This window comes from Candidozyma duobushaemuli, assembly GCF_002926085.2.
Source record: "Candidozyma duobushaemuli strain B09383 chromosome Unknown B_B09383, whole genome shotgun sequence".
Taxonomy (NCBI): Eukaryota; Fungi; Ascomycota; class Pichiomycetes; order Serinales; family Metschnikowiaceae; genus Candidozyma; species Candidozyma duobushaemuli.
The window spans coordinates 397,796-424,845 of record NW_020289895.1 but is presented as its reverse complement, the minus strand read 5'-3'; the positions used below and the strand labels follow the sequence as shown (position 1 = coordinate 424,845).

The 27,050-nt window shown below is 48.1% G+C and overlaps 11 protein-coding genes and 2 non-coding genes across 13 annotated transcripts; 5 read left to right on the top strand and 8 right to left on the bottom strand. All coding sequences in view use genetic code 12, as the record gives it.

Annotated features, from left to right (window-relative positions):
- Nucleotides 1–1,064: 1,064 nt before the first annotated feature.
- KRE30 (ATP-binding cassette family ATPase) lies at nucleotides 1,065–2,897 on the top strand (the record flags this gene model as incomplete). The annotated part of the gene is made up of 1 exon (XM_025480219.1): nucleotides 1,065–2,897. The coding sequence occupies one exon, from the start codon at nucleotides 1,065–1,067 to the stop codon at nucleotides 2,895–2,897; it is 1,833 nt and encodes a 610-aa protein (XP_025334519.1).
- Nucleotides 2,898–3,171: 274 nt separating this feature from the next.
- On the bottom strand, nucleotides 3,172–3,244 carry CXQ87_001686. Its single transcript has one exon. It is a non-coding gene; the product is annotated as a tRNA-Ala (tRNA).
- A 9-nt stretch (nucleotides 3,245–3,253) lies between these two features.
- Nucleotides 3,254–3,327, bottom strand: CXQ87_001685. Its single transcript has one exon. It is a non-coding gene; the product is annotated as a tRNA-Ile (tRNA).
- Nucleotides 3,328–3,905: 578 nt separating this feature from the next.
- IAH1 (isoamyl acetate-hydrolyzing esterase) lies at nucleotides 3,906–4,685 on the bottom strand (the record flags this gene model as incomplete). The annotated part of the gene is made up of 1 exon (XM_025480218.1): nucleotides 3,906–4,685. The coding sequence occupies one exon, from the start codon at nucleotides 4,683–4,685 to the stop codon at nucleotides 3,906–3,908; it is 780 nt and encodes a 259-aa protein (XP_025334518.1).
- A 639-nt stretch (nucleotides 4,686–5,324) lies between these two features.
- CXQ87_001683 (uncharacterized protein) lies at nucleotides 5,325–7,641 on the bottom strand (the record flags this gene model as incomplete). Its single annotated transcript, XM_025480217.1, has 4 exons — nucleotides 5,325–5,407; nucleotides 5,701–6,332; nucleotides 6,847–7,433; nucleotides 7,501–7,641. The coding sequence occupies 4 exons, from the start codon at nucleotides 7,639–7,641 to the stop codon at nucleotides 5,325–5,327; spliced, it is 1,443 nt and encodes a 480-aa protein (XP_025334517.1).
- A 461-nt stretch (nucleotides 7,642–8,102) lies between these two features.
- On the bottom strand, nucleotides 8,103–8,588 carry CXQ87_001682 (uncharacterized protein; the record flags this gene model as incomplete). The annotated part of the gene is made up of 1 exon (XM_025480216.1): nucleotides 8,103–8,588. The coding sequence occupies one exon, from the start codon at nucleotides 8,586–8,588 to the stop codon at nucleotides 8,103–8,105; it is 486 nt and encodes a 161-aa protein (XP_025334516.1).
- A 2,642-nt stretch (nucleotides 8,589–11,230) lies between these two features.
- Nucleotides 11,231–12,541, top strand: PRO1 (glutamate 5-kinase; the record flags this gene model as incomplete). The annotated part of the gene is made up of 1 exon (XM_025480215.1): nucleotides 11,231–12,541. One exon carries the CDS (start codon nucleotides 11,231–11,233, stop codon nucleotides 12,539–12,541), a length of 1,311 nt encoding a protein of 436 aa, XP_025334515.1.
- A 1,027-nt stretch (nucleotides 12,542–13,568) lies between these two features.
- Nucleotides 13,569–16,408, top strand: CXQ87_001680 (CORVET complex subunit; the record flags this gene model as incomplete). Its single annotated transcript, XM_025480214.1, has 2 exons — nucleotides 13,569–16,379; nucleotides 16,403–16,408. 2 exons carry the CDS (start codon nucleotides 13,569–13,571, stop codon nucleotides 16,406–16,408), a joined length of 2,817 nt encoding a protein of 938 aa, XP_025334514.1.
- Nucleotides 16,409–16,455: 47 nt separating this feature from the next.
- CXQ87_001679 (4-hydroxybenzoate octaprenyltransferase) lies at nucleotides 16,456–17,631 on the bottom strand (the record flags this gene model as incomplete). Its single annotated transcript, XM_025480213.1, has 1 exon — nucleotides 16,456–17,631. The coding sequence occupies one exon, from the start codon at nucleotides 17,629–17,631 to the stop codon at nucleotides 16,456–16,458; it is 1,176 nt and encodes a 391-aa protein (XP_025334513.1).
- Nucleotides 17,632–19,349: 1,718 nt separating this feature from the next.
- Nucleotides 19,350–21,401, bottom strand: CXQ87_001678 (biotin--[acetyl-CoA-carboxylase] ligase; the record flags this gene model as incomplete). Its single annotated transcript, XM_025480212.1, has 1 exon — nucleotides 19,350–21,401. The coding sequence occupies one exon, from the start codon at nucleotides 21,399–21,401 to the stop codon at nucleotides 19,350–19,352; it is 2,052 nt and encodes a 683-aa protein (XP_025334512.1).
- A 159-nt stretch (nucleotides 21,402–21,560) lies between these two features.
- CXQ87_001677 (uncharacterized protein) lies at nucleotides 21,561–22,502 on the top strand (the record flags this gene model as incomplete). The annotated part of the gene is made up of 1 exon (XM_025480211.1): nucleotides 21,561–22,502. The coding sequence occupies one exon, from the start codon at nucleotides 21,561–21,563 to the stop codon at nucleotides 22,500–22,502; it is 942 nt and encodes a 313-aa protein (XP_025334511.1).
- A 63-nt stretch (nucleotides 22,503–22,565) lies between these two features.
- Nucleotides 22,566–23,682, bottom strand: CXQ87_001676 (uncharacterized protein; the record flags this gene model as incomplete). The annotated part of the gene is made up of 3 exons (XM_025480210.1): nucleotides 22,566–22,890; nucleotides 22,924–23,045; nucleotides 23,077–23,682. The coding sequence occupies 3 exons, from the start codon at nucleotides 23,680–23,682 to the stop codon at nucleotides 22,566–22,568; spliced, it is 1,053 nt and encodes a 350-aa protein (XP_025334510.1).
- A 1,147-nt stretch (nucleotides 23,683–24,829) lies between these two features.
- Nucleotides 24,830–26,236, top strand: CXQ87_001675 (uncharacterized protein; the record flags this gene model as incomplete). Its single annotated transcript, XM_025480209.1, has 1 exon — nucleotides 24,830–26,236. The coding sequence occupies one exon, from the start codon at nucleotides 24,830–24,832 to the stop codon at nucleotides 26,234–26,236; it is 1,407 nt and encodes a 468-aa protein (XP_025334509.1).
- Nucleotides 26,237–27,050: the final 814 nt, after the last annotated feature.

Genomic DNA, 27,050 nt, shown 5'->3' with positions numbered 1-27,050 from the left:
GCATAAGCCCATCGCAGCCTCATCGGGCACTGGGAGGTGCAACGAAATTAGCAATTATCAAAAGAATGGCAAAATTCGCTTTTAATGAATTAAACGGCTGAACCCATGTTATAGAACCTGCCTGAGCGGAAGCTTATGTGTTGGTCTTCATGCACTTCAGCTACCGATTTAGGAATATACCATTCCGAGGAACATCCAACTTTTGAAGCATAGTGGAAAAGTGAATCTCGTATCTACATTTACAAAAGAAGTCAAAGAATAATACCCTAACTGAAGCAGTCAGAGGAGCCCAAGCACCAATTTTGCAGCCATGCTGAATATAAGCAAAGACTTTTCAAAAAATTCCCCGCAATTGAAACATAAACGTGACAATTTGGGAGCGAGAGGAAGTGCTTTCAATGTGTGTGAATATATTTTTCAAAACATCAATTTAGTTACCACAGGAGGACCCTTGTGGTTTGCGGCATGACAATACCCTGCGCTATGAGTGGGCCGACGTCACACCCGTGCACCACCGAAGAACACCTTCATTTTTGGCATCTGTGGCTATTGAAAGCATTTTGAAGTTCTAGAATAAAAAACGAGAGCCGTGTAGAGGAAAAAGTCAATAAATTCATGGCTGAAGCACGGTTTTTGAAAGTTTTTCATCGAGACCACGTGATACTACCTGGCTCGTTAGCCGGCCACCAGTGCCCAATTTGTACCTTCTGAAGCATCAATTAAAGTCCATTTTTACCAACCCTCTAGAAATAATACAAGCATTGGCTCCCCTGACACTGGGACTCCCTGGACAAATTGGGCATCTCTTGGTCACGTGACCACAGACACACTACCTCTCAAACCCGCCACCTCTTCCCCCAAACGCTTCTCAACTTTCTACGAAATTGATCTCGTAATTGCATTGAGCTAAATCACCGTTGCCTGAATGTATGCCACCCCGGGAACCCCCGTTTCTTTAAGGTTCGATCGACTTCGGCCTGCACACACTGCCCCACCGTCTCATCGACACTTTTTTTCGCAACGAACCAAGACCTCACTCTCGAAACCTTTTTCTTCTAGAAACCATGTCTGCTGTTTCCGCCTCGAAAGCCAAAAGAGAAGCCAAGCGTGCCGAAAAAGAAGCCGCCAAGGCCGCCGCAGGAAAGTCGACCAAAAAAACGAAAAAGCAGGCCCAGAAGGATGCTGAGGACAAGGATGTCGATGACGCTGCTGCTCAGATTGCCAAGTTGAAGATGCAAACCGACGAGCACGGCTTGTCTGACCGTGTCACCACCGGTGTTTTGGACTCCTTGGAGACCTCGCGTGATATCAAGATCTCGTCTCTCTCGCTTTTGTTCCACGGTAAGGTGCTTATCCAGGACTCCACTATGGAGTTGAACTACGGTAGAAGATACGGATTGTTGGGTGAAAACGGATGTGGTAAGTCCACTCTTTTGAAGTCGCTCGCCGCCAGAGAGTACCCCGTGCCTGAACACATTGACGTGTACCTTTTGAACGAACCTGCTGAGCCTTCGGAGCACTCCGCTTTGAACTATGTGGTCAGAGAAGCTGAGGCCGAGCTCAAGCGTATGGAGGACCTCGTGGAGGACATCATCGTGAAGGACGGCCCCGAGAACCCAGCGTTGGAAGGTTTGTACGAGAAGATCGACTCCATGGACCCTTCCACTTTCGAGTCTCGTGCGGCTGTGATCTTGACCGGTTTGGGCTTCACCCCAATCACCATCAACAAGAAGACCAAGGACATGTCGGGTGGATGGAAGATGCGTGTGGCTCTTGCCAAGGCGCTTTTCGTCAAGCCCACGCTTTTGCTTCTTGACGACCCTACTGCCCATTTGGACTTGGCTGCCTGTGTGTGGTTGGAAGAGTACTTGAAGAGATGGGAGTCCACCTTGATTCTTGTTTCCCACTCCCAGGATTTCTTGAACGGTGTCTGTACCAACATGATCGACATGAGATTGAAGGTGCTTACCCAGTACGGTGGTAACTACGACTCTTACGTCAAGACCAGACAGGAGTTGGAGACCAACCAGATGAAGCAGTACCACAAGCAGCAGGAGGAAATCCAGCACATCAAGAAGTTTATCGCTTCCGCCGGTACCTACGCCAACTTGGTCAGACAGGCCAAGTCCAGACAGAAGATCTTGGACAAGATGGAGGCCGATGGTTTGATCCAGCCTGTGGTTCCCGACAAGGTTTTCACTTTCCGTTTCCCCGACGTCGAGAAATTGCCTCCTCCAGTGCTTGCGTTCGACAACATGTCCTTCTCGTACTCTGGCAAGGACGAGGACAACTTGTACGAAGGCTTGGACATTGGTATCGATATGGACTCCCGTGTGGCTCTTGTGGGTCCCAACGGTGTGGGTAAGTCCACCTTGTTGAACTTGTTCCAGGGCAAGTTGACCCCTCAGAAGGGTAGAGTCATTCAGCATACACACATCAAGTTGGGTGTCTACTCTCAGCACTCTCAGGACCAGTTGGACTTGACCAAGACGCCTTTGGAGTTTGTGAGAGACAGATTCTCCCACATCTCTCAGGACTTCCAGTACTGGAGACAGCAGTTGGGCCGTTTCGGTTTGACTGGTGAGGGCCAGACCTCTCAGATGGCCACCTTGTCGGAGGGCCAGAGATCCAGAGTTGTGTTTGCTCTTTTAGCCATTGAGTCGCCCAACTTGATTTTGTTGGATGAGCCCACTAACGGTTTGGACTTGTCCACCATCGACTCCTTGGCTGACGCCATCAACGGTTTCAACGGTGGTGTTGTTGTCGTGTCCCACGATTTCAGATTGTTGGACAAGGTTGCCAAGGACATTTTCGTCATTGAGAACAAGACTGCCACCAAATGGGAGGGCTCTATCTTGGACTACAAGAAGAAGTTGGCCGCTGAGGTGGTTCTCTAAATTTAACGGTTTGTATTTAATGGTATGCGGGTCAAACACGAGTTTGTTGGTGTAGTTTTGGGATTTTCTGAAATGGTTGCAAAAATGTCGTCCCTCATGACGAGTTGCCAGTGGGACGCAAGTGTAGTAAATAAGTTCGAGAATTGGGAATGGCTGCAAAAAATGTCGCACTTCATGGGGTGAGCCGTTTAAGGGCCTGTTTTCAGAGCGATTTAGTCGTCGAAGGAACGCTATCGTCGAATAGTTCAAAAATTAGAGGATTCATCAAAAAAAATGGACGAGTCCGGATTCGAACCGGAGACCTTTCGCATGCTAAGCGAACGCGCTACCAACTACGCCACACGCCCTGAGAGAAGTGGTCCCTAGCAGGATCGAACTGCTGATCTTGGCGTTATTAGCACCACGCCTTAACCAACTGGGCCAAGGGACCGACTTGTTTTGATGTAAGACGCAGGTTATTTATGTCGTTTATATAAAAACGCTATTTCCGCACCTATAATTTTGGATATATACCCATATAATGAAATACTTAGTCAAGTTTGACTGGTATTGTTAAAACCTCAGTTTTCGGCTGTTTAAGCCGTCTTTTTGCCGTTTTTTGATTTTCAAGCTGTATAAAGCCATACAGAGACTTATGGTGGAATTTTATAAATACTGGAACTCCATATTTTTGGTTATATTAATGCACCCATGGGTTTTCGATACTTCCTCATTACTTATGGATGTGTTTCGATGAATTTGCTGAATGAGGCCGTCAAATGGCTACCAGTGCTCATTCAAGTTGTTTGATAGTTTCCGGCTTCACTAGAAACAATGGGAGTGTGTTTGAAACCACTGAGTTAGCATTGACCTAATCGACGATACTCCAGCTCAATCATGAATCAACCCAGTCCATCTCCACCAACTCCAACTACAAAAACCGAAATAAACCTCCATCTACACGCCATTTCCAAAATCACATCAAAAGCGCTCCTCCCCAACCAATTTCATCCATACGGCCTGCATTGTCTATGTATACTTGTCTAAAGTTTTGGGCCCGTTGAGAATCGACTCCTCGTAGTTATCGAGGTCAATGTCCCTGTAATGCGGAAGGTGTCTGGGCACGTTTTCAGGGGCCAAATCTGGGTACTCCTTTCTGATGAGCTTGATCAAAGCATCATAGAAGACCTCGTAGGCCCGAGCTGAGTAGTGGACACCGTCAAACAAGTACTCGCTCAAATCAGGGCTGCCCAGCAAGAGCTCGTCGGAAGACCAGCCTCCGTTTTTCTGGAAAAGATACCACAAGTCGAGAAATGGCAACTTGTGGGCCAAGGCAACCTCCCATGCTGCGTCCGCATACTCCCTGGTGTTTTTCGAGCTGGAGAACGGCCCATCAAGCGGTCTGCCTTTCGCCTCACAGGCATCAATGAAAAGCTTCTGGCCGTGAAGAGCCGGGCCCACAATCACAAGCTTGATGTCCCTCTCCAATGCCAACTTGACCATCGTCTCCAAGTTCAGCTTGTACTCCTCAATCGGCACGCCCTGGAAACCGAAAGAAGCATCATTGGTGCCGAGGAAAATGTATGCTAGGCGGATTTTGCCCGGTCCCTCCAGCTCCGCGTCCAAAACCTGCTTGAATATAGGGAGTGTCCAGCGTGTGTTGTAACCTGAGAAACCTCGCTTGACAATGTCCAATTTTCGGGTGTAATCGTCGGCCAACTTGGCAGCTAGCGAAAACCCGCCCTGGTAATGGGAGAACTCGGTGATTGAGTCGCCAAAAAGTAGAAACTTGTCGAATCTAAGTGCCATGGGTTTGTTTTGTTGTGGTGGGTGCAAATAGTTGGGGGTGCAATTTATGCCGGCCGACCGAGGCAGTATAGGTACGACTGTGGCACGGGAGTTTCGACAATGGCCAAGTTGACTTGTGACATTGGGCACTTTGAAGATTAGACGAGGGAAAAGTGCTACTTAAATTGGCATTGGGAGGGTCTTGTTAATTTTGTATTTTTTCTTGGAGATGTGGTGGGGTAGACCGAGGGGTGTGCCGGTATGGCAGCCAGGGCTTATTTTGACGTTAGCGGGACCAAAATTGTGTTTAGGCTTTTTTAAGCGAGGTTTTGATGGGAAGGAGGGGAACACTTGGAGAATAGCTTGGGGATAATGGAGGTTGGTCTGAGGACTCATATGGGCCATTGACGGGTTTTGCCTCCATTGTCGGACCGAGTATTTCCGAATATGCGATTGTGTTTTTGATTTCTACCGATTGAATCGAATTGATCCGTTTGGAGAAGAAGCATTGACGGCGGGTCTATTTTGGGGGTGTCCTGGCAGGTGAAACCACGAAGCCATGTCTCATGGAATGAAATGCGGCTCGATGCTCAAGTGCCACCGTTCAGGGCATGAATTGGTGCTATCAAAAAAATTGATTTTTCAGATGAAGTCCAATTATCAAAGCACGGCGGAAGATACAGCGGTCACTGATCTCTCGTCACAAACAGCACGAAGAAGTACCACACCAAAGGATAGAAGATCTGGGTTGCATCAACAATGGAAACCAAAGCATGGAGAAAGCTGCTACTTTCAAGTCCCTCGTATAGTGTGCCCTCTCATACTAGCGCAGGAAATAGCACGAATGTTGTCACAAACCACGATATCACCCTGACGAAGTGGAGGATGCAACTTCCAAAAAGTGGAATGTCGAGGTAGAACGTTTTATCGCCGAGTCTCCATCCCTGTGCAGCTGCTACTACAATCCAGGCATCAAAAAAGAATGAAACGGTGAAGAGGAATAACCGGAATATCCAGTCTGGCGGGAATTCCACACCCAAATGAAACTTCAACCCTTTGATGACATTCACGCTCAGCGAGTCAAATTCTTTTCTTTTCTCTCCAAATATCTGTTCGTGAAGTGTCTCCCTCTCCACCTCGGTTAAAGCTTCTACAAGCAGGTTCTTGAACCCGACAGTCCAGGTTTCCACGAAACCCTCCACATCATCCACATCCAGGATCTGTGCAACCAAAGAGCCCAAATCCCTCAAGAAAGCAACAAAAGGGAGGTCCTTCAGGAAACAAATCTTCTCGGTTTCCTCTGTTTCACGGCACAAGTTGGAAAAGTAGAAGTAGTATGTAGTTTTTCCGTGGGGCCATCGCAGAGATAGCATGGAAGCAGCATCACCTGTGGATCCTTCCTTGACATTTTCAAAAGCATTGATTGCGTTTTGCATCACATTGATCCATCCATTGGAATCACTATTCGAGATCTTCTGAAGCGCAATTGGGGCCAGTGTTCCGAGAAAAAAGTTGCTGAATATGACAAGATTTAGCAGGTACCAACTTATCATCACAAATGTGATCAAGACTTTGGAGATACTGAATTTTGGCTTGAAGTGTGGGGTTTCGGTTGGCTTGTTCGGGCTTGAAAGAAAGGACCTCATTTCGATCGAGTTGTCCTCGTCACTGGTCTTTTTGAAGGATGACATAACATGCTTCCCAAAGGCTGTCTAATGGTCAATTGACTTTAATTAGAAAGGTGTTGGCGGATTGGAATGTGTGCAAAAAGTTGAAGATCACCTACATCTGCATGGTTTTGAGCACCGCTAATCTATGAAATTAGCACCTCGTAAATTGATGGATTATCGGGAATGCAAAATCACAAGTTCTACAAAGTTGACTCAAAGGCATGAGCTGAACAAAAGCAAATCTCGTTCTACCAACGACTCAAGTGATATAGCTTGATGGCGGTGCTGATGAAAATGTTAGCACTCGATCAACTCATTCACTTGGAATTCTACCTCTCTTCCGTGCAAGTATAGAATGAAGCGAACAATAGAAGACTATCCAAAAGATGAGATAATATCCTTGCAAACCGTAGAATGTCTCGTTCACGCTATCGCAAAAAGAGCCATCGAGACTATCATACAACACAATCGGTAATATAGTAGTGCGACCCATGAGATATCCATAGATAAACCTGGTCAAGTGGACAATAATACCCACAATCGAGGGTAGGTTGAGCAAAAGAGATTCCTCGTCAACATCAGCCAAAAACGCTGCTGTCATCATGATATCGACAATGACTGAGACAATGAAAAGACCCAACTGGATCTTCCATGCTCTCCCGTAACCTGTGTGCTTTAAATGGCGCCTCAATATCTTCATCATATAGTCTTCCGCTTTATTTTCTCCGAAGACCTCATTTTGAATCTTTATTCTTTCTTGCTCTGTGAATGCATCTTCCACGAGATCCTTCAAGCGGTTCAGCCAATGTTGCTGGAAGCTCTCCACATCTTCTACTCCAAGATGCTGCGCAGTCAAGAACCCCATATCCTTTACAAAATCGTAAAACGGAGAAGCCCCTTCGTAACAGACTCTCTCCAATCCCTCTACCTCCCTGCACAAGCCCGAGCTATAGAGCGAGTATGTTGTTTTCCCATACGGCCAGTACAGGGGAATGACGGATGCTGCTGAACCTGGAGAACCTTTCTTCGCAGATTCAAAAAAGCGAACGGATGCCTTCATGACTTGAATCCATCCATCGGTATCTTTATTCCAGATCTTCTGAATTGGAATGGGAGCCAGAGTTCCAAGGAGGTAATTGCCAAATATGAATACATTAGCCGCATACCAGCAACACAGCTATTGATGATATAGCAAACCAAGTGATGCAATTGGGTATGATGTCGTTCTTTTCTGGCTCCTCGATACTTTCTGGAATATCCTTTGTATCCATGACACTTTTTTCGGCGAGATATGGGTTGTCAGACATGGTTTTGAGGTTTTTGATTGCAGTTGTGAGGGTCAATTTGATGAACAAAAGGGCAATTCGAGGGGCTCAGTTGCACATACAAGCACCGGTCAGGCTTCTGGATTTGGTGCGTCATAGCATGAAAAATATTCTTGAATAATTCCACGAACTGCCCGTTGTCTCGACCTTCCTTGAGCGCAGGTCATGGGTGAACGCAACCTCAGGAGTGAAAAGTTGATGATCCTGCCGCTGAAAGGTCTGATTCTCCTCCACATATAATCTATATTGCCATGAGTAGCTCTGAAAATGGCAGCCAAAAATAGACAGATGAGAGTCTGTCTCACCATCTAGGAAGGCCCATTGGGATCCATCAACTTCCGGCAATCCCAACCAACACCACGGCAGGTATACAAATTACCGAACCGAAAATATCATTCATGTCATTGGACAATTCAATGTCCTCGATCACCCCTGGTAATTCCTCAACGTATGCTGTTCTCCTTCCAGCCCAGACTCCTCGCCTGTTCTAGTAACCGGTCAAGCTCGGCCTCGGGATCAAACTCCTCCGCAACATCCTCTTCTTCCTCTTCCAGCTTCTTGTGCTTTCTTCTGGCCTTTTTCGTCCTGTTCTGCTTCACCATCCGCTCTCGTTTCGCCAACACAGCCGTTCTGCAGTTTTCCGGATCCTGCTGCTCCTCGAGCCAGAGTGCTAGAATCTCCCGGGCCCTTTTTCGGTTCTTCTCCTGTGACCGGGAGTACTGACACGTCACGACCTTCCCTGTGGGAATATGGGTGAGTTGCACCTTGGAGTTGGTTTTGTTGATCTTCTGGCCTCCGGGGCCGCGTCCGCCTTTTATGAATTCCTCATTGATTTCTTCTTCCTTTATAAGCCACAAGGGCCGAGGCGGTAGTTTAGTTTTTTTGGGGATTGCCGCTAGGCGGGTTAGGCTGGAGAAGTTTCGAATCATAGTGAGCGCTGCAGGTTTATCAGTATTGATGCGGGTGGGGTGGAATGGGTGCAAAATGGGGTATGGATTTGTGATTGGATGGATTGGTGATTTGGGATTTGGGGTTTGGGGGTTTTTGATTTTGAGAATTTCCGGGTTTTTGTTGTTTTAGTGGTCATTTGGTGAAATTAAGGGGACTTGGTTGTGAAAGGTGGGTCTGGAAGAATGGTGAATGAGTCCACAGTGAGACAGCTCAATAGTGGAAATAAGAGCTCATCGCCAGATGGACCAATTCTTCAAAAGACGATGTAAAAATCGCAGAAGCTCATAAAATCCTAGATCAATTGAAAGAAACTGCTGTGAAACGTATGGACGGGTTTGCAGTAGATTGGGTGACGTTGTTGGTTGAGGTGAGCTAGCATATGTGCTCAGATGTCTCACAAAAGAGCTGTTTGAAAGCTAAAAGTTCGTTTGAAGGGTTTTTACTTCAATCTCTACTTGAGTGCTCGAATGCCAGGTTTCTCGATGCTGGTGTTTCATACCTCAGATTCTGTACTACTTGATGAGCAGGACAGAGGCTGAGAGAAAGTTATTATGGACAATAAAGCTTTTTTTCGTGAATCTCACGGTTTTTCCAATTGCTAAATCATCTGGAGAGATCGACGATTACTTGATGCTGCCCAAGATCCTTGGGACGATCATCTAAACCCAATGGCAATGGCAATTGCACACTCACATAGGCAGACCGAACGACACTATGAAGACATCCAGGTATTCAATAAATTCATTAATAGTCCAATTTTTTTTCTTTTTTTTTTTTTTTTTTTTTTTTTGACTTATCACCCAGACTACCTCCACCTTGTTCACATACCATCACTGTGGCAATACTACCTCTTGCTCAGACCATCCGATCCATCCTCCATTCAAATAGCTCGATTGAAAAATTTTTCAAAAAACAAGATCTTCCAAGAATTGAAACAAAGGAATGCGATTACGGAGCTCCTTTCAGAGAAGACCCGAATTTCCCGAAATATAGCTCCATGGTCCATCCACCCACGCCCATACCAACGAATCCAACTCACACCGTAAACGCAGCTTCCCATTTTTGTTCAAGCACCACCGCTAAAAACACACTAGCCTATCGACGCCACCACTCGTATTTCCCAAAAAGGCATAATTCAGGCCGCCTTGCAGAAGCCACCATGCTTTGTGCTTCCTGGCTGCAAAAGCTGAACCCTGTCCATGAACTGAGTCAAGCAGCGATTAGTAATTGATGATAGTTGATATTCTATGGTTCAATTACCAGCAAAGCTTGACCAGCCAAAGCCTCTTAAGGCTACCCTAAGTCTACCTATCCCACCCTCTACTTCCAGAGTCCACCCCAGTGTTGAAACATGAGTTTCTGACAATATAGCCTACTGGGGAGTTCCTATCGTAGAAAGAACTTTGAAGATTCACTGAAGACCATCTAAAGTAGAAGTCATCTCTTTGGTTAAATAAACGTTTCGGTGTCTTACCTATGGGTGTCTACCCTTAACCCACCTCTAGAATCCACCTCTAAAACGCTTCTTCAAAACCCTCCTAAAAGCTAACTCAAAATCGTCGCCCTCGGCTCTCTCGGACTCCACGTATACTGCACTTCCGTGTGGGTGGTCCACAATCGCTTCTACACAATGGCTCATTCTCCACAATCCAATGCACAGCTCCACCTCCACTAAAAATCTGTACATCTAAAATGAAGCACGATTTCGAAACCATTGACCATGGACCAATCTTCTGTTCATGACTGACCAAAACTCCATTCATGTTTCTTCTCTTTCTTATCTCCTGCTTCGCTTGCCTTCTCTCCATGCAACGCTTACATAAACAATGTCTCAGGTCAGTTGGATGGGAGCGATTCCGTGAAGCGATTCCGTGAAGCGATTCCATGAAAAGACTTATTGTGAAACCTTCACGAAACCATTAGTCAGAATTAGTAAGCCAGTGTGGCAGTGAACGAGTCGTATAATGTCGCATTTGCACCCAATCCGGGCACTCCCAGATTCCCTTTTTTTTTAAAAATGTTAAAGCTTAAGCGAAAAAGATCAATCAAAAAAGACAGCGTTCAGCTGGATTTCACCAAAATCCACCCCCACTACAACCTGGAAATCCCCCACGAATCCCACTTCGCCCGATTGGGAAAATCAGCAGATATGCCGGCGCTTCGAGACCGCTGATTCGACACCTAGAGCTCTCGGCAGTTGCCACTGCCAAGCACAAACCGACAAGCGTAAAAATCCAGGTGTTACGGTGGAAAATATGGAAAATCCGATGTATGCGTTTCGGACGGAAGGGTCCCGATTTTCCACCACCTGTTCCAAAGTGGTGAGATGCACCTGGGCCTGCTTACAGACGATAAAGGCGGGGGATTTCCATGAAGGCGGGGGTTTCCCAGAACCATAAAAGCGGGGGTTTCCCAAAAATCAAAAAAAAAAAAAAAAAAAAAAAAAAAAAAAAACATTTTCTTTTTTCCCTCCTCTTCTCTACCGCCAAACTTAATTCTAAACCCTACCCGATCAAAGGCTTGGCCGTGCACCCTGACATCATACCCTAGCTCCAGGTGGTCGCACTAAACTTCACCGCCCTAATTATCGCACCAACTACTCACTCCACTTTCTTCCACAATGTCAAAACAGTACACCATTGTGATCAAGTTGGGCACGCTGTCCCTCGTGGACGAGGTGACTCGTGAACCCCGGATCGCCAATTTGTCGAATATCGTGGAAACCGTTGTCAAACTCAGAAGAGCAGGCCACCGGATCGTCGTGGTGCTGAGTGGCGCCATTGCCTTTGGCATGAAGAGGGTCAACACCCAGGACAGACCCAAGCAGTTGGCGGCGTTCCAGGCGTTGGCCTCGGTGGGCCAGGGCCGCTTAATTGGCCTTTTCGACGACTTGTTCAGACAGTTGAATCAGCCCATTGCCCAGATCTTGCTCACCCGAAACGACATCGTCGACTTTGCCCAGTACCGAAACGCCACCAACACCTTGAACGAGCTCTTGGCCATGGACGTGATCCCCATTGTCAACGAAAACGACACGTTGAGCGTGGCGGAAATCAAGTTTGGCGACAACGACACGCTTTCGGCCATCACCGCAGGCATGATCCACGCCGACTATCTCTTTTTGATGACCGACGTGGAGTGCTTGTACAGCGACAACCCGCGTCTGAATCCCGAGGCCGAGCCCATTGTGGTGGTGGACAAGATCGACGACATCACCGTTAGTACTGAGGAAGAGGCTGGCGGAAGCAAGGTCGGCACCGGCGGCATGACCACCAAGCTCATTGCCGCGGAATTGGCCACCAACGTGGGCGTAACCACCATCATCACCTTGTCCCTGCAGCCCCACTGCATCTTGGACATTGTGCTGAACATCCAGGACACAGACGAGAGCTGGACTCCGGCGCAGCAGGCCAAGTTCGTCGAGCAGGAAATCGACAACGGCAACATCCCCTTGCACACGCGGTTCTTGGGACTTCCTCGCGACCAGCAGATCAAGCTGGATAGACGTTTCTGGCTCTTGCACGGTCTCAAGACCAAGGGCACCATCTACATTGATCGCGGCTGTTTCCAGGCGCTCACCAGGAAAGACAGAGCTGGGCTTTTGCCTGTGGGCGTTGTGTCTGTCGAGGGCAATTTCAATGTCCACGACTGTGTGTCGATTGAGGTGTTGCCTACTCGCGAGAGCGATCCAAGCGAAGGCGTGGAGGTGGGCCACTGTAGAGTGAACTACTCGAGTGCCGAAATCGAGTTGATCAAGGGCCACCAGCTGGCGGACATCGAGAACATCTTGGGTTTCGCTGATTCCGAGTACATTGCCCACAGAGACAACTTGGCCTTCCCACCTTCGCTCCCCACGCCTGCCACCGAGTTGCAGGAGTTGACTTTGGACGACGACAACGAGAAGAAGTCCGAGAAGGCCGTTTCCGCCTAGCCATGCTGGGTCTGTGTATATGTCAGTGTAATTCTCGAGAGTTGAAGTGTAGAAGCCGTCGGACTTACTTTTTTGAAATAATTGGATTGGACAGACAGTCTGCTTGAATTAATATCATGCCGTAAAAACAGAGTTCGTTTATACCAATGGGCTGTTTGATTAGACATAAGGTTTGTTCAAACCACCTTTCAAACTGCACTCTTTGGATTGCTCCGCTCAATAGCAGTTGAAAAGAACCATGAATTCATAGTTGTACCAACTCTGCTTCTTGCTGGAATGCAATAGTTACTGATTCTGTGTGTATCACACAACGAGTTCAATGCCAGCTGAAGGCTGATGACTGTGATCAGTTGATATAGCAGACTTGACTTCACGATTTTCGAAACTTAGCTTCTATCTATAATCTTCCCAAATGAGACAACAAAACGTAAGTACAAGTTTCGAATTAGTAGCAATTGATGCAGGTAAGAGTTGCATCAAGCATGGCATAGACTGACACTAATGCTGATGGTCCCATCAACCAAATGACTGAAAAGCTATAAAATTTCGAGTTCATCAACGAAAAGTGATTGAATTGCATCCTTTGCTGCCTGACAGCTCGTAGCTCGTTCATAAGCCATATCCACATCTCACCAACCCGCATCAGATATCTCCAAGAAATGATTCCCAACTTCCATAAAACATCCGATTACCAGTCGAAGCTCAAGATTTAGCTCTTTCTTTCCCAGAAACAAGTCTGTAAGTTCCCAACAACCGTATTTCTTCCCTCTATAAATCACCGCACCGTAATGGCTGCAAACCAATATTTCACCCCACCAAAACCACCCATCCACCATCCACCCATTCCCACCAAAACGCCAAAACCAAGACACCAAACACATACTCAGACTCCTTCTCTTCGATCGTACCCCAAAAACCAACTCAAAAAAAAGCATCACCAAATCACTCCCCACCCCGGTACTTCCTCTAACCGGTCGCACCAACTACATCAACACTTACTCCTCCTAATTCCCAAAACCCCCACCCAATGGCTGCGCTACGGCCGCTTACTGCCAACCTGCGGCTCCGGCGTCTTCCGACAGACCTACCGCTCGGAGACAGCCGAATTTCCACCGTCGCTGCCCACAAACTGAACATATATATTGGCACCACGCTGGGGCTGATTCTCCATCTTCACTGTTTCGAGGATGCCGCCGAGTACATGCTTATTTTGAATTTGCGTGTCACCGAAAAGGACGCCGCTGTCACGAAAATCTTGCCGCTTCCGGACGTCGACTTGTGTTTGGTGGTGTGCAACAGAACCTTGTATGTGTATACGCTACCGGAGCTTCTGCCCTGCCATGTGGGCAAGATCAAGGATGTCAACGATGTGCTGACACTCAGCCAGGTGAAGAACCCGAAAACAAAGAACTTGTTGGACAAGGCGATCGTGTTCACGTCCACCAGGCTCCGTGTGGTCCAGTACGTTTCTCAGTCCGTGAAGCTCCTACGAGATATCCCCTACAACGGCGCCGTATTGGGCATTTCCTCGGCTGCAGGCACGCTGGCCAACTACAGCAATATCTGTTTGGTTGCCAATGGCGAAAACTACGACGTGGTCGATATGCAACAGACCCGCCGGATCTCGCTATTCGAGCATAACCCTGAAAAAGCCCCTGGCATCCGCCCGGCAATCCTCCCGTTTGATGCCGCTGGCGGCGAGGAGTACCTTCTACCGGTCCGTACCAACGAAAACATGTCTATGGCCATGTTCATCAACTCTGTGGGTGATGTCACTCGAGGAACCTTGACCTGGATCGATGTAGGGTACCCTACCAACGGCATGGCCGTGATTTGGCCTCACGTGTTGGGTCTTTTCAAGGACGGCGACGCTCTCAAGTTGACACTGAGCTCGTTGGAGACGCTTGAGGTTGTTGACTCGCAAAATATAGAGGAAGTGTTTGAGGAACTCGAATTGGGAAAGCCTGGAGACCTCCGCATCCAGCGCACGAACGAGCCGGTCTTGTTTGCCCATGAAGAGTTGCTGGAGTGGCTACCCAAGGTGAATATCGACGGCAATGGCGGTCCATACGTATCTTTACAGCCTGCGCATGTTGTGCTCCACAACGAAGACTCGCTATTTTACATGTACGAGGAAAGCTCGTTGTACTTGAAGTTGAAGGCTGTGCTTGATGGCTTGGAGGAGGAAACTGATTGGGAAAAGCAGATTGAGGAACTTGACGACGAAGCTGGTGTGCTCAGGCTTTTGTACGTCATTCTTTTGCTTGTGACGAAGTCCGATAAATTCACCGACGCTGCTCACAATTTCGATCCCCGAATCTTCCTTTACCTATTTGAAGATCTCGACAAAGATGTATACGATGGGCTAGTCTTGGAAAAAGTGGTGTGGCGAGTGCTAGAGCATTTTCGGCCTGTCGAGGTGGGTGACGACTTCAGATCGCTGTTTCTCAAATCTGTCTATTCTGAGAGTGACCGTGACCGGGCAGTTTTTGAAGCGTTGCGTCTCTTGATTTACCAAAGGTCCACAGTCAAGCTGACAATTGAGTTGGTGGATTCCGAAACTGATTTGTGGGTATCCGAACACCCTTCCAACGAAAAGCTTCTCGGTCTCTTTGACGAAAAAGGCTGGAATCTAGTCAGGCTCCATGTGTTGCTTTTGCAGCAGAAGCTGTTGGAGGAAGGAACGTCGGTGGATAACGGTGCCGAAGAAATCACTGCTCTTGCTTTCAAGCTTCTCGAGAAGCGAGTTGAAGAAGAAGGCCTCGTTATTCTGGAAGACGGCGTTGCCACCAAAGACGATTATTCCGTGGACTTGGTTGATGTGCTCATCACACAACTCAGGGACAAATTCGAAGACAGCGATCTGTACAACAAGCACCTTTTGGAGCTCCTCAAATTATTCCCAGACAAAGGGCTTAGGTTTCTTGAGGCCAACAAGCATGGAAAGCACAAAGCCACGCATAAACACATCCTTGAAGAATACTCCAAGCTTCACGACCTCGATGCTGGTTTTTCCTCTTTGAAAGTGGAGTTCATCGAACAATCATTCTCTGACAGTTTAAAGGAGAAAGGCGAGTTCGATACATCGCTAGCCAGAGAGCTTTTGGTGGAGCAACTCGAGTTTCTTCAACTGCAACATGACTCGCTTGCAGAGGAGTATGTCAATCTAGACATTCTACTCTCCACTTTCAAAGTCGAGCACGATCTCTCCAACGGTCATATACCTACCATCAATTGGATCGACTACTTGACAATTCATGGGTCTCGAAGTGAGTGCAAAGCTCTCGCCGCCATATACACCAAGATATACGAGCTCCTTCTATGCTTGTTGCTTTACGGCGAGCAACTCCCCAAAGTATCCTTCAAGGACAACGATGCAATGAACTACCTATCCACCTTGTTCTTTCAAACAAAAAGCGACGAACGAATTGTTGAATGTCTCCGCCATGGAGACCATAGAACTGCTGATTGGTTCGCAATCCATGATCAACCACCATTCCCTGTTGAACCCACATACGTCTCTCAGATAAAGCCCAGTCTTGAGGCCCGCTTCACCACTAGGCCTGAAGAAGACATCAAAAATAGCATGAAGCAGATCCTCGAGAGTTACTTGCTTTACGAGGACTCTCTTTCACGAAACGAAGGCGTGAAGCATTTGGTGGCAGTCTTTGGAGGGTACTTCACCTTACCAGAGCTTCTCCATCTCATGCCATCCGACTTGCCCCTTGCATTCCTTTACGACTACTTGACGGACGTATTGGTGAAGAACGAAGTCCAGAAGATTGACTCGGACATGATCAAGATCCTCCACCGGTTGGATCTGAAACTTACAGGAAAAGTTTACGACGATTTATATGCTAGCTATAAAGGCATTTTAGAAGAGGCCAACGAAAGTGGTGCCTAATTAATAGATCTCAAAGAATTCCAAGGAGCACCAAAAGGTAGTCGACGACCATGCCGGCCCAGAAGATGTAGCCAGTGACAATGTTACCGGTGAAAGTGGCCCAACAGCTCTTGGGGTCGTCCAAGTTGACCTCCTTGAGCTGTTTGAAAAGTCTCAGGAAACCCCATGCAGCCGAAAGGTAGAAGAAAGGTCCCATAGAGTTCATGAAACCAGCAGTCAAGAACGTAGCGGCTTGCAAAGCGCCCATCAGGTACATGATCGGCTTACTCTTGTCGCCCCAGGCCAAAGCTGTGGACTTGATACCGGCGTTAACATCGTAAACCTTGTCCTGGTGAGCGTAGACAGTGTCGTAAATCATACACCAGAGCCACTTGGAAGCGAACAAGGGACCGGCAACCCAGAGATTAAGTGGAGCGCCAACTGCAGGGAATCCAAGCAAGCAGCCCCATGCAAAAGTGATTGAAAGCACCGCCTGAGGGTAGTAGGTGTATCTCTTGAAAAGCGGATATGCTGCAACGAAAGGAAGGGAAAGAGCACCCAAGTAGAAGCAGTCAAACGGAAGAGAAAGCAACACTGCCAAACCAGCAAAACACTGCACGCCCAACCAGGCCACGGCCTGAGGTACAGACACTCTTCCACTTGCAATTGGTCTCTCCACCGTACGTGCAACCTGGTTGTCCAAGTCTCTATCCCAGATATCATTGATGGTGCACCCTGCACCTCTCATAACCAAAGCGCCGATGGTGAACAACGTAATTATCTTCACTGTCACCGCCAATGGAGCAGCAATTGAGTATGCACCCATGGTGATGGCCCAGAAACAAGGCGCTAGCAAAAGGAGCGTTCCAACTGGTTTCTCAAGACGCATGAGCTCAGCGTATGGAATCCATTTTTCAGGAAGCTTAGCGAGCCAGCCGAGATTAGCCAAACGAGCAAGACGTGCTGCTTCCAACTCCTCTGGTTTGAACACTTTTTTGGTCACTTGTTTTCTGTCCTCGCCATGGTCTTCTGGAGGCTCCGTGGGGTTCTTTGGAGGTGTTGATGGATCGGTGACGATCGGTTGTTCCTTGAAGGTGCCACGAATGAGTGGGGTGGTTATGAATGTTCTCCTAAGAGCGATCCTAGAAGAAGGAAGAACAGACCTTCTAAGCGCCAGCGAGAGCGGGGCGATCGTGAGTCTGAACATGCTGAATAGTGTGGTCTGAAAAAGTCGCTTCGCGCATTGTTTAGACCAATGGAGGTGGGACGTTTGGAGTTCCTAAACGATGATTTTGTGGAACAACGGGAAGTATGCATGTCCTGGTAGGCTCTTGGTCTCACAGAAGGAGAAATGGATATTGTAGTTGATTCTTGGAAATGTGGGGTAATTGTGGAGGTATGTCCACCAGAGTGGTTGCATCAGAGTAGTGGAAGAACGGTGGTTTCGAGGGACATTCTGATCCAGACGAGCTTCGCCGAGTAGAATCTAGATCCTGCTTGATGTTTTAGCTATGGTTGAGATCCTTAGCGTCCTTGATCCAAAGAATCAGGCCTGTGTTGTATCACATCTATACCTGATGCAATTCAATGACACCACACCATGGGAATAAAGTGGTCAATTCGGTCAACGCGGTTGAAGCACATTTTCGGCTGCCTTGACTTTAATTGGAGACCTCGGCCAGACACAATTGAACCAGCCCTATATCTCCAAGTCCTCTCCAACCCCAACCCACCCTCTCAAGCTTCCATCCCTCTTCCCCCAAAGACCTTTTCCATGTATCATCTTCTTCACCTCTCAATCCTCCGTCAGCTCCCGGGTCTCGTGCCGTTCAACAAGCACCCTCAAGTCCTCTAACGCCTGTTCGGTTCCCACACCCTCCACAGTCTGTGCCGTGAACGTCTGTCGACACATCGGGCACAACCCTCGGGACAGCTCCTGCTCGAGCCACTGGTGTATGCAATGTAGGTGGAAATTGTGGGTGCATCCTTTGCCTAGTACTAGGGGACAGTCGTCACCGGGATATTTACAGTTGGGGCAGGTTCCATCAAAAGGGACTCGGCAGATACCACAGAGCTCGTCGCCTCCGTCGCCATGTGCTGCTTTCCAGTGCCACGTGGCCACTCCGTGCCAGTTTCGTATGTGTACTTTCATTTGGGGTGTGGTGATTTAGTTTATGGGAGGTGGGTGTTGCTGGGTTTTATTAATTGAAGGTGGGATTATGATTAGGTGCACTTTATGGAGGGGATTTTGATATTTGCTGCTGTGGAATTGGCAGCGTTGTGGGCTTTAATCGAATGTGTTGAATTGAGTATCTGATCTGGGGTCTGTTGATGTCGCGTAGTTTCCAGTTTTTTTTGTGGTGAGGCTGTTTACTACAATTAGTGTGAAATGATTTGTAGTCATAAAAATCGAAATTAGCCGATTTTTCAGTTTTGAAAGACTTCACAGATTTTCAAAGCTTGAATTTTGCCCTGGTACGTTTTTAGGGCTTCAGATCCTGCGGTTGGTGATTGGCGAAGATGTAGGCTGGAGTACCTTGTGAGATACTGAAAAGCAACAAGCCAATTTTATGTATACCATGCTGAACATCCAAAATCCATAAAGGTAAGAAGCCGTAGAGAAAATGCATCGGAGAGCAGGCTAGGTATTCTGCCAGCTCCGTCCAATGAGGTTAGCTTTTATTCTCCAGAATCTACAAAGCATTCGAAACAAGCAAATCATAAGTCTATTCATTAACGTTTTTCTATATATTTGCATTCTTAATTTGCGTTGACCACATAAGCGTCTAGTTAACGGATTAAAGTGTCCCATGAATCTAAATCGTATACCTGAAGGTATTGTATGCCAGAAAATGTCATGGACCAGATCTAATAGCAAAGGCTTAAACATCTATAATCCCCCGTTCATCAGCAGCTATCAACCCCTCACCTCTTCTTGTAAACGAGCCCCTTGAAAATATCAAACGAGTTCCCGTCCGGCTGCAACTCCAACTTCTCGTGGTTTCTCATATCCTCCGCTATCAAGAGCCCATAGTCACTTGTGATTCCACGAATCACACAATCACGGACATTGCCGTCGCCAGCAGCATCCAAGACAACCCTCTGGTTCAGGTGGAACCATCTTTTGTAGTAAAGCGACAAAAATGGCTGCAAACCGGATCTCTGGAAAACGCTATAGAACTGCTCCATATTGAACACAATCTTTGCAAGGAGGGTTTCGTGCTCGTAGGGAGGAAGCTCAGGCAAGCCCTTGGCTGCTCGGAGCTCATTGAGTCTCGCGAGAACACGATTGAGCGAGGTGGTGGGTGCTTCATTGGACACATTGACACCACCGCCCCAGACAAGATGGAAACGGCCGTTCAAAAACTGAGAATTGATCAAAGATCCTGAGATTTTGGCCCATTTTTCGTCGTCACCTTCCACAGTGCTGCTCACATCGTCCTTATCACCAATCAGATTGTAGAACTCAGGCTTCAAGGCATACATGTCGTTGGGCCATTTGAGCTTCAACGGCATATCCTCGTATCCGGAGCCCTGGCCCTGGACAGGCAGGCCATAGCCCAAAATCGACTCTATAAGCGCAAGTGCACAGAGGTACTGGAGGGTGACGATGATGGAGCTGTTGGATTCGCCCTGGGGGAGTCTGAACAATATGGATGTGGCCATGACGCCCTTAGGGTTAATCCAGACGTTTCCGCCACGGCCCCTTCCGGCTATTTGCGTAGTTGCTGTGAACGTGAGTCCGTGAGGGAGGTGTTCGAGCCAGTTGGGGTTTTTGTCTAGAAGAGTGCTTGTGGAGGTGACGACCTCACCATATCCAAGAAGCTGGCCGATCTGCCCGATGGGCTGGTTGTTGGCGTCGTGAAGATGCTTCAATTCGTCAAAATACTTGGCCATGCTGAAGTACGGCGTCTGGGCGTGGCTGGGGAAAGCCTGTGAGGTGAAGAATTTGATGTGTTTTGGAGCAGAGACCACCTGGTCAAAGGACTGCTCACCGTCCGTTTCCGTGTCTTCAATAATATCCGAGTCCTTCTCGTCATGGAGCACAAACGTGTCGTTGACGTCCTCAAACGTATTTCCCGAAACAAACTCCATTTTGTCCTGGAGCGTGTTGAGCAAGTTTCTGGCGACACTAGGGTCCATCAGGGACGACAAGAAAATGGGCGTGAGCCGGGGCACGGCACCGTCGACGTTGCCGTTTGTCTTGAGCCCCATTTTGTCCAAAACCGCCCGCAAAAAGAGCTTTCTTTCATGGTCGTTCGCCTCAATCAGATCCACCACCAGCGCAAAGTGCTCGTCGTCGCCAGCCTTCATAAGCGGCGGCAGGAACTCAGGATGTGTGCCAAAAAGAACAGCACAGCCCTTGCCGACTTTGCAATAAACGCCAGCCGCCATATCTGTATCTTCAAGATCAGCCTGAGGAGCAGCGTATCGGGCCAAAACCTCCACGTTGCGCTGTTTCAGGGCATCCACGAAAAGCCCGCCTCCGTTGTAGTAAACAGTCACCTCCTTCGGGCTCAGGGGCAAAGCGGACGTGTTTACAGCCATGGTGACCGCCTTGCTGCCTTTATGAGACTCGTAGTCAAATCCCTTGTAGACACAGCCCCTGGCGATGCCGGGAAAGAAGCCTAGCTCTCTAGGACCACTGACCTCCATTTTCGGGTCGCCCTCCTCGAATTCACACCGTTTGGCAGCGTAGTATCCTCCAGCACAGAGCCCTAAGTACCTGCCGCCTTTTCTGACAAACTGCGTGATCTTCAGGTTGCCGGCGCCGTTCAAAACATCACAGTACGGCAAATCAGCGCCTCCTGGAACCACCAACATCAGCGTTTTGTACTGCCAGGGGTCACCCAAAAGCGATTGCTCAGAAACCGTCACCACAGCGTAATTCGGAGAAAGATGGAGTCTGAGCGACTCCACGGTGTGTTTGACCAGCTCGGGCGTGGTGCCTCGGCCCAGGTACACGAGCACGTTCATGGAAGAAAAACGGACTTTTGCGTTTGCAAAGTGGCGGAGACAGCGGGTATTTATACTCCGAAACACTTTCGTGGGGGTGATTCAGTGGAAAAAAAAGCCCATTGCGAGTCATCTGAGTCAAGTGCGACTCAGCTAAAAAAGCCTGAATCACTATAGTCAATGGACGCGATGGACCATGAAAAAAGCGTTGTTTTGGACCCGACAGGGGGTTTTGTGATAAAGACGAGGATTGTGGAGGGCGATGCCAAAAGGGCATACGCCACCAAGGTGTTCTTGAACGTTTGTCATGATCTCCAGGTTCCTAGACCTCCAGGTGAGTTCATCCCAGAACAGGTGTTTCCGCTAATTGTCAAGAACGAGTGGGAGATTCCGCTAATTGTGTCGCCAGAAAAGACAGAAAAGGACAAGAAGGGCGTGCCTTCGCTAGTGTACGACTGCTGCATCAACACGGACTGTTTTTCGTGGGTTCAGGTCAACAACGACCTCAAGCTCATATTGATCGAATGGTGCATTGAGTCCGTGGAGCTCATGTACGGGCTTGTGCTTGACCGAAGCTACAGCGTGCCGAAAATGCTCAGCAAGGGCGAGCTTCTGAAAACGGAGGTTTCGGAGGAAGAGCTCCAGGGAGGGCTTCACAAGAAGATGCAAGAGTTGAAGCAGAACGAGGTTCTCGGGCTTTTGGATGAGCTAGAGCCGGAACCGGAGTCGCAGGGGGAGCTTCCGGATTTGATGAACATTGATGGAAAGAAGAGCAGGCCGTTGATAGAGGAGGTAGGCGAGATGTCCTTGGAACCGAAGGTGGAGAAGACAAAGAGAGTTGAAGTGGTTGAAGCTGTTGGGGGCGTTCAGGCCATGGAGGTGGCTGTTTCGTCGAAAAAGCTCGATGACGGCGACTTTGTGCTTACGTTTAGGTCTCCCCAGCTTTCTCCAGAGGTGGATACGGATTTTCACGATGGGATGTTTGCACTCATTAATAAGAACCTGGCGGTAAAGCTAGGGAAAAACAATAGACTCGAGATTCCCCTTCCGGCGGGTTTCAGCCCGTATAGGGTGTTTTTCAGCACGAGCGAGTCGGCCTTGTACGTTTTTGCCCGGAGGTGAGCTACATTTTGGAATTGAGATTTCAAAAAATTACATTGAAATAAAAAATGGGTGGTTTAGTCATCAGCGGTGCATCAACCCATGGAGCAAGGAGCTCAGATCCTCCAACAAGACCAGCGGAGCATCAAACTCTCTGACCTGCCCGTCTTCCAAGCCCAAGATCTTGTCCAGATCCAACACCGTCTCGGTTCTGTGAGCTATTGTGATCACCGTCTTACCAGCACCTTTCTTGGCGATCACTTCCCGGACAAGCTTCTCCGTTCCGAGATCCACAGAAGCGGTGGCTTCATCCATAAGCACGATGCCAGAGTCCTTAAGAAGCGCTCTGGCCAAACACAAAAGCTGCTTCTGGCCTCCAGAGAAGTTGGACCCTGCCTCTCCAACCTTGCTGTTCAAACCACCGAGAGACTAAACTAATGACTTCAAATGGGAGTCTGCTAATGCCTCCCAAATAGCATCGTCCAGGTACTCGCCCAAAGGATCGATGTTCTCACGAATGCTGCCCACGAAAAGCAAGGAATCTTGTGGTATGATCCCAACCTGCTCTGAGATCCTGGAGCCGAACATCCTCTACATCAATACCACCAATGAGGAGTCTGCCTCCGGTAGGTTTGAGCATCCTGAAAAGAGCTAGAACGATACTGCTCTTTCCGGCTCCGGTTCTGCCAACGATGCCGATTTTCTCGCCTGCCTTGATGGTCAAGTTGAGGTTTTTAAGCACTGGCTGTTCGTCGTCCTCGTATGTTGCGGAGAAATTCTCGAAAACAATATCGCCCGAGGGCCAGTTAGATGGAATGTCCACTTTCTCCCTGCGGTTTTCTTCTGCTTCCAAATTGACAAACTCCAAACATCTTTCCACAGGAAGGAACTGGGAGCTCCAGCCGGAGTGAATCCCAAGTAGCAGTCTGAGACTGCCGGCTATCTGATTGGCATAGCCCAAAACAAATCCGACAAGGCCACCAGAAACAGTAGTTCCACCCCAAAGAACAAAGGACAAGGAGCAGGAAAGCACAATGGCCGAAGTAAAGAACAGAAGCCTCACAGAAAGCCAATTGTACAACAAATTCGACAACAAAGCGGTCTGAGCCTCGAAGTCACTAGCTGCATGTTGCCTCTGAGCAACATAGCCAATACTTCCGTAAGCTCTGGTGATGCATGGGTGTATTGGGTTTGGCAACATTTTTTTTTTATTAATAGAATGTATTAGCAGGACGCTTCTACAGAGGATCCCGCTCCATAAGAAACCAAAACTATATCACTATAGAAACACAACCTCACTTGCATCTCCGCTGCTCTCGCTGAATTAAGAGATTTCGAGAAGAAACTGCCCAGCTCAATGGCTACTCCAGATGTTATGGTGGAGCTTGACAATCCCTCGGAGCTCGATTGTCGGTTCCGTTGATACCAGCTTGTAGCCCCTCCTTGTATGAGTTTTCCGGCAATATTATAAGATGAGAAGGCCCGAGTGAAGAATTCACCAAGTCCATAGATTGTGCGTCTACATGGTCGAGAAATCAATGAAGCATAATCCGCAACGAATCACAGAACCGTGCGTCTATTCATTCACCCTTTTGATAGGGTTGAACGTAGTATCAAGATAATTTCTAAAAACATCGTTGTCAAACTTGTCCACTAGAAATCTTTCTCGATCATTCCTGTTCCTCGCCTCTTCCATCTACATTGCCCCATTCTCCTTCAAACTTCTCGCTTTCAGATGTGAGTTCTGAATTCCCATTTTGCTTGTCCTCATTTCTAGACCTTCTGGGGTCAATCACTTCCCCGTAATCATCGACGTTCTTTCGTTTGCAGCCAAGGGTCGGAAACACATCAAACGCTTCAAAAGCTCCACACCATGGCTGCAAATCCACACCACCCCCACAAATACACTTTTACACCTATCCAAAAAAGAGCTTCTCCACAAAAAAGCCCCCGTCGAATTCAACAAAATATAAAAAAACCACCCCTTCTGATACGTCAGTTGAAGAAGGCCGTAAGACAGATATGTCCTATGGGTCGATATCCACGGCGAGACGTTCGGGAAACTGACCTGAGTGTCTCGTGAAATTGAGAATAATTGATCTTATTGGAGGTTGTTTCTATAGAGATATAGTTTTTTTTACTCTAATAAAGAGAAATCAGTCAAAAAAAAAAAAAAAAAAAAAAAAAAAAAAAAAAACCTAAAACTTAGGACCCCACCATATTCCGTATTCCGTCGACCTGCGTTGGACCTGCCTTATACGGCATGCGCTAAGATAACGTCGAGACATGCAGATTCGCTATAAACCTCATCTCTTCCAGAACACCAAAACACAACCACCACACAACCCATGGAAGCTCGAGATCCCCTTCTACATCCTTCCGTCTCGTACGGAGCTACTTCCCAAAAGGGCTCCCTGGAAGCAGCCATGATAGCCCGGTCGCTGGCGCCGTTGATCCTCACGTTTCTTCTCCAGTTTTTGCTACAAACAACCACCATATTCGTTTCGGGCCGCCTAGGGTCTACTGAACTCGCCGTTGCTTCCCTCGCCCTATGCTCCTTCAACATCACCGCGGTGGCGTTCTACCAGGGCATGAGCACCTCGTTGGACAGTTTTTGTTCTCAGGCTTTTGGAGCAGGAAGACCACACATGGTGGGGGTTTACTTCCAGCGCTGCTCCGTGATGATGCTAGCGGTGACGGTGTTTCCGCTTCTCCCGCTTTGGTGGTTTTCGGGTCTGATTTTGAAACGCCTCGTGCCGTCAGAGGACCTTGCGCTTCAGTGCCAGACGTTCCTCAGAATCATGATAGTAGACGCCCCGGGACTCTTGTTTTTCGAAACAGCAAAGCGTTTCTTCCAGGCACAGCATATTTTCAACGCAGGCACCTACGCCTTGGCGGTTTCCGTTCCTCTTCACGGAGTGCTCAACTGGTTTCTTGTTCTCCATCCTACCACAGGCCTCGGGCTCGTGGGCCTCCCAATTGCATTGTCCATTTCCTTCTGGATCAACCCAATCGTTTTGCTTTTGTATGCGGTGTTTGTGGACGGCACCAGGTGCTGGGGAGGCATCGACTGGAGAAAGGCCACCGTCAACTGGAAACCCATGCTCCGCTTGGCTGTTCCAGGCGTGGTGATGGTGGAAGCGGAATACTTGGCTTTTGAGGTGATGACGATTTTGGCCGCCTCTTTCGGCACCACCGCCTTGGCGGCTCAGTCTATCGGTTCCAATGTCGGTGGTATCGCTTTCCAGATTCCCTTTGCAGTTTCTGTGGCTGTCACAACCCGAGTAGGGCACTTTATTGGCCTTCAGGATATAAAAGCAGCACAGTCGGTGACCAGGAGTTCCATCTGCGTTGGCGTTGGCATGGGCGTTCTCAACTTCGTGGTGCTCTTCTTCGGAAGAACGCCCATCTCCAGTTTGTACTCAGACGACTCGAAAGTTGTCCACACCGCAAGCAAGGTTCTAGCTCTAGCAGCGATCAACCAGATTGCCGACTGCACCAACATCATCGCTGCTGGCGTGTTGAGGGGCCAAGGAAGACAGAAGATTGGGTCGTACCTCAACCTCGCTTCATACTACTTGATAGCGCTTCCGTCAGCTTACTTTTTTGCATTCAAGCTCGATACAGAGGTCTACGGGCTCTGGTTTGGGCTCATCTGTGGTGTCACCGTGCTTGCATTGGGAGAGGTGTTCTGTGTGGTTAGAAGTCGGTGGGAACATATTGTGGATGAGTGCAGCAAAAACCACGATACGTGATGCTAGCTATGTCCGTTTTTTTCTGATTCCACCCATGTCCACGTTTTTTTCATAATGTCGGAGCTGTAATTGAGGGTCCATTCGACAAAAGCCTCCAACAATAGCATTCATGAGCAGATGCATGGTTCATTTATAGAGATGCTCATGAGTCTCCCACTTTAATTTGCTGGAAAGTAAGACAATTGGAGTGCTAATTGAAAATTGCTCATTCAAGACACTCATTTCGTGCCTCACTGGCATAAGAACTCCACAGATGACTTACACAGTTCTGGCTTCGACATTTTAGCCCATTCTAGGAATTCGTCATACCCTACGACAGTCGTTTCATGCTTCACTAGCATCACAAACACTCATAAATACCTCACCGGCATCAAAAAGAACTCTACAGATCCACAGTTCTGGCCTTGACATTTCAGCCCATTCTGTGGAGTTCATCATAACATCTAAAAGCACTCGTGTTTCTATATCCCATTCAATTGGCGTCTTTTCCACTCGTCATTGTCCTCAACATCGCCGTCATATCCAGGGTCCTCCTCAAGCACAGCACCATTCACAGTATCTTTCTTCACAGCAAGAGCCGAAACATTGAGAGCAAAAACGGCAACCACGGCCACAAAGGAAAACTTCATTTTTCTGGAGAAAAAAGTACCAGGATTTGTGGCCCCTTAAATAGTTCAGGGGGTTGCCATTAGCCGAAATTCCGATGCCACAGCCGTTGTGCATTGAGAGGTTCTACTTGGGTCTGAGGTGATACCAGTGATTTTGAAAGGTTTCACAAAATAGTTTTTGCTGAATCTTGTTCGATTTTCAGCTG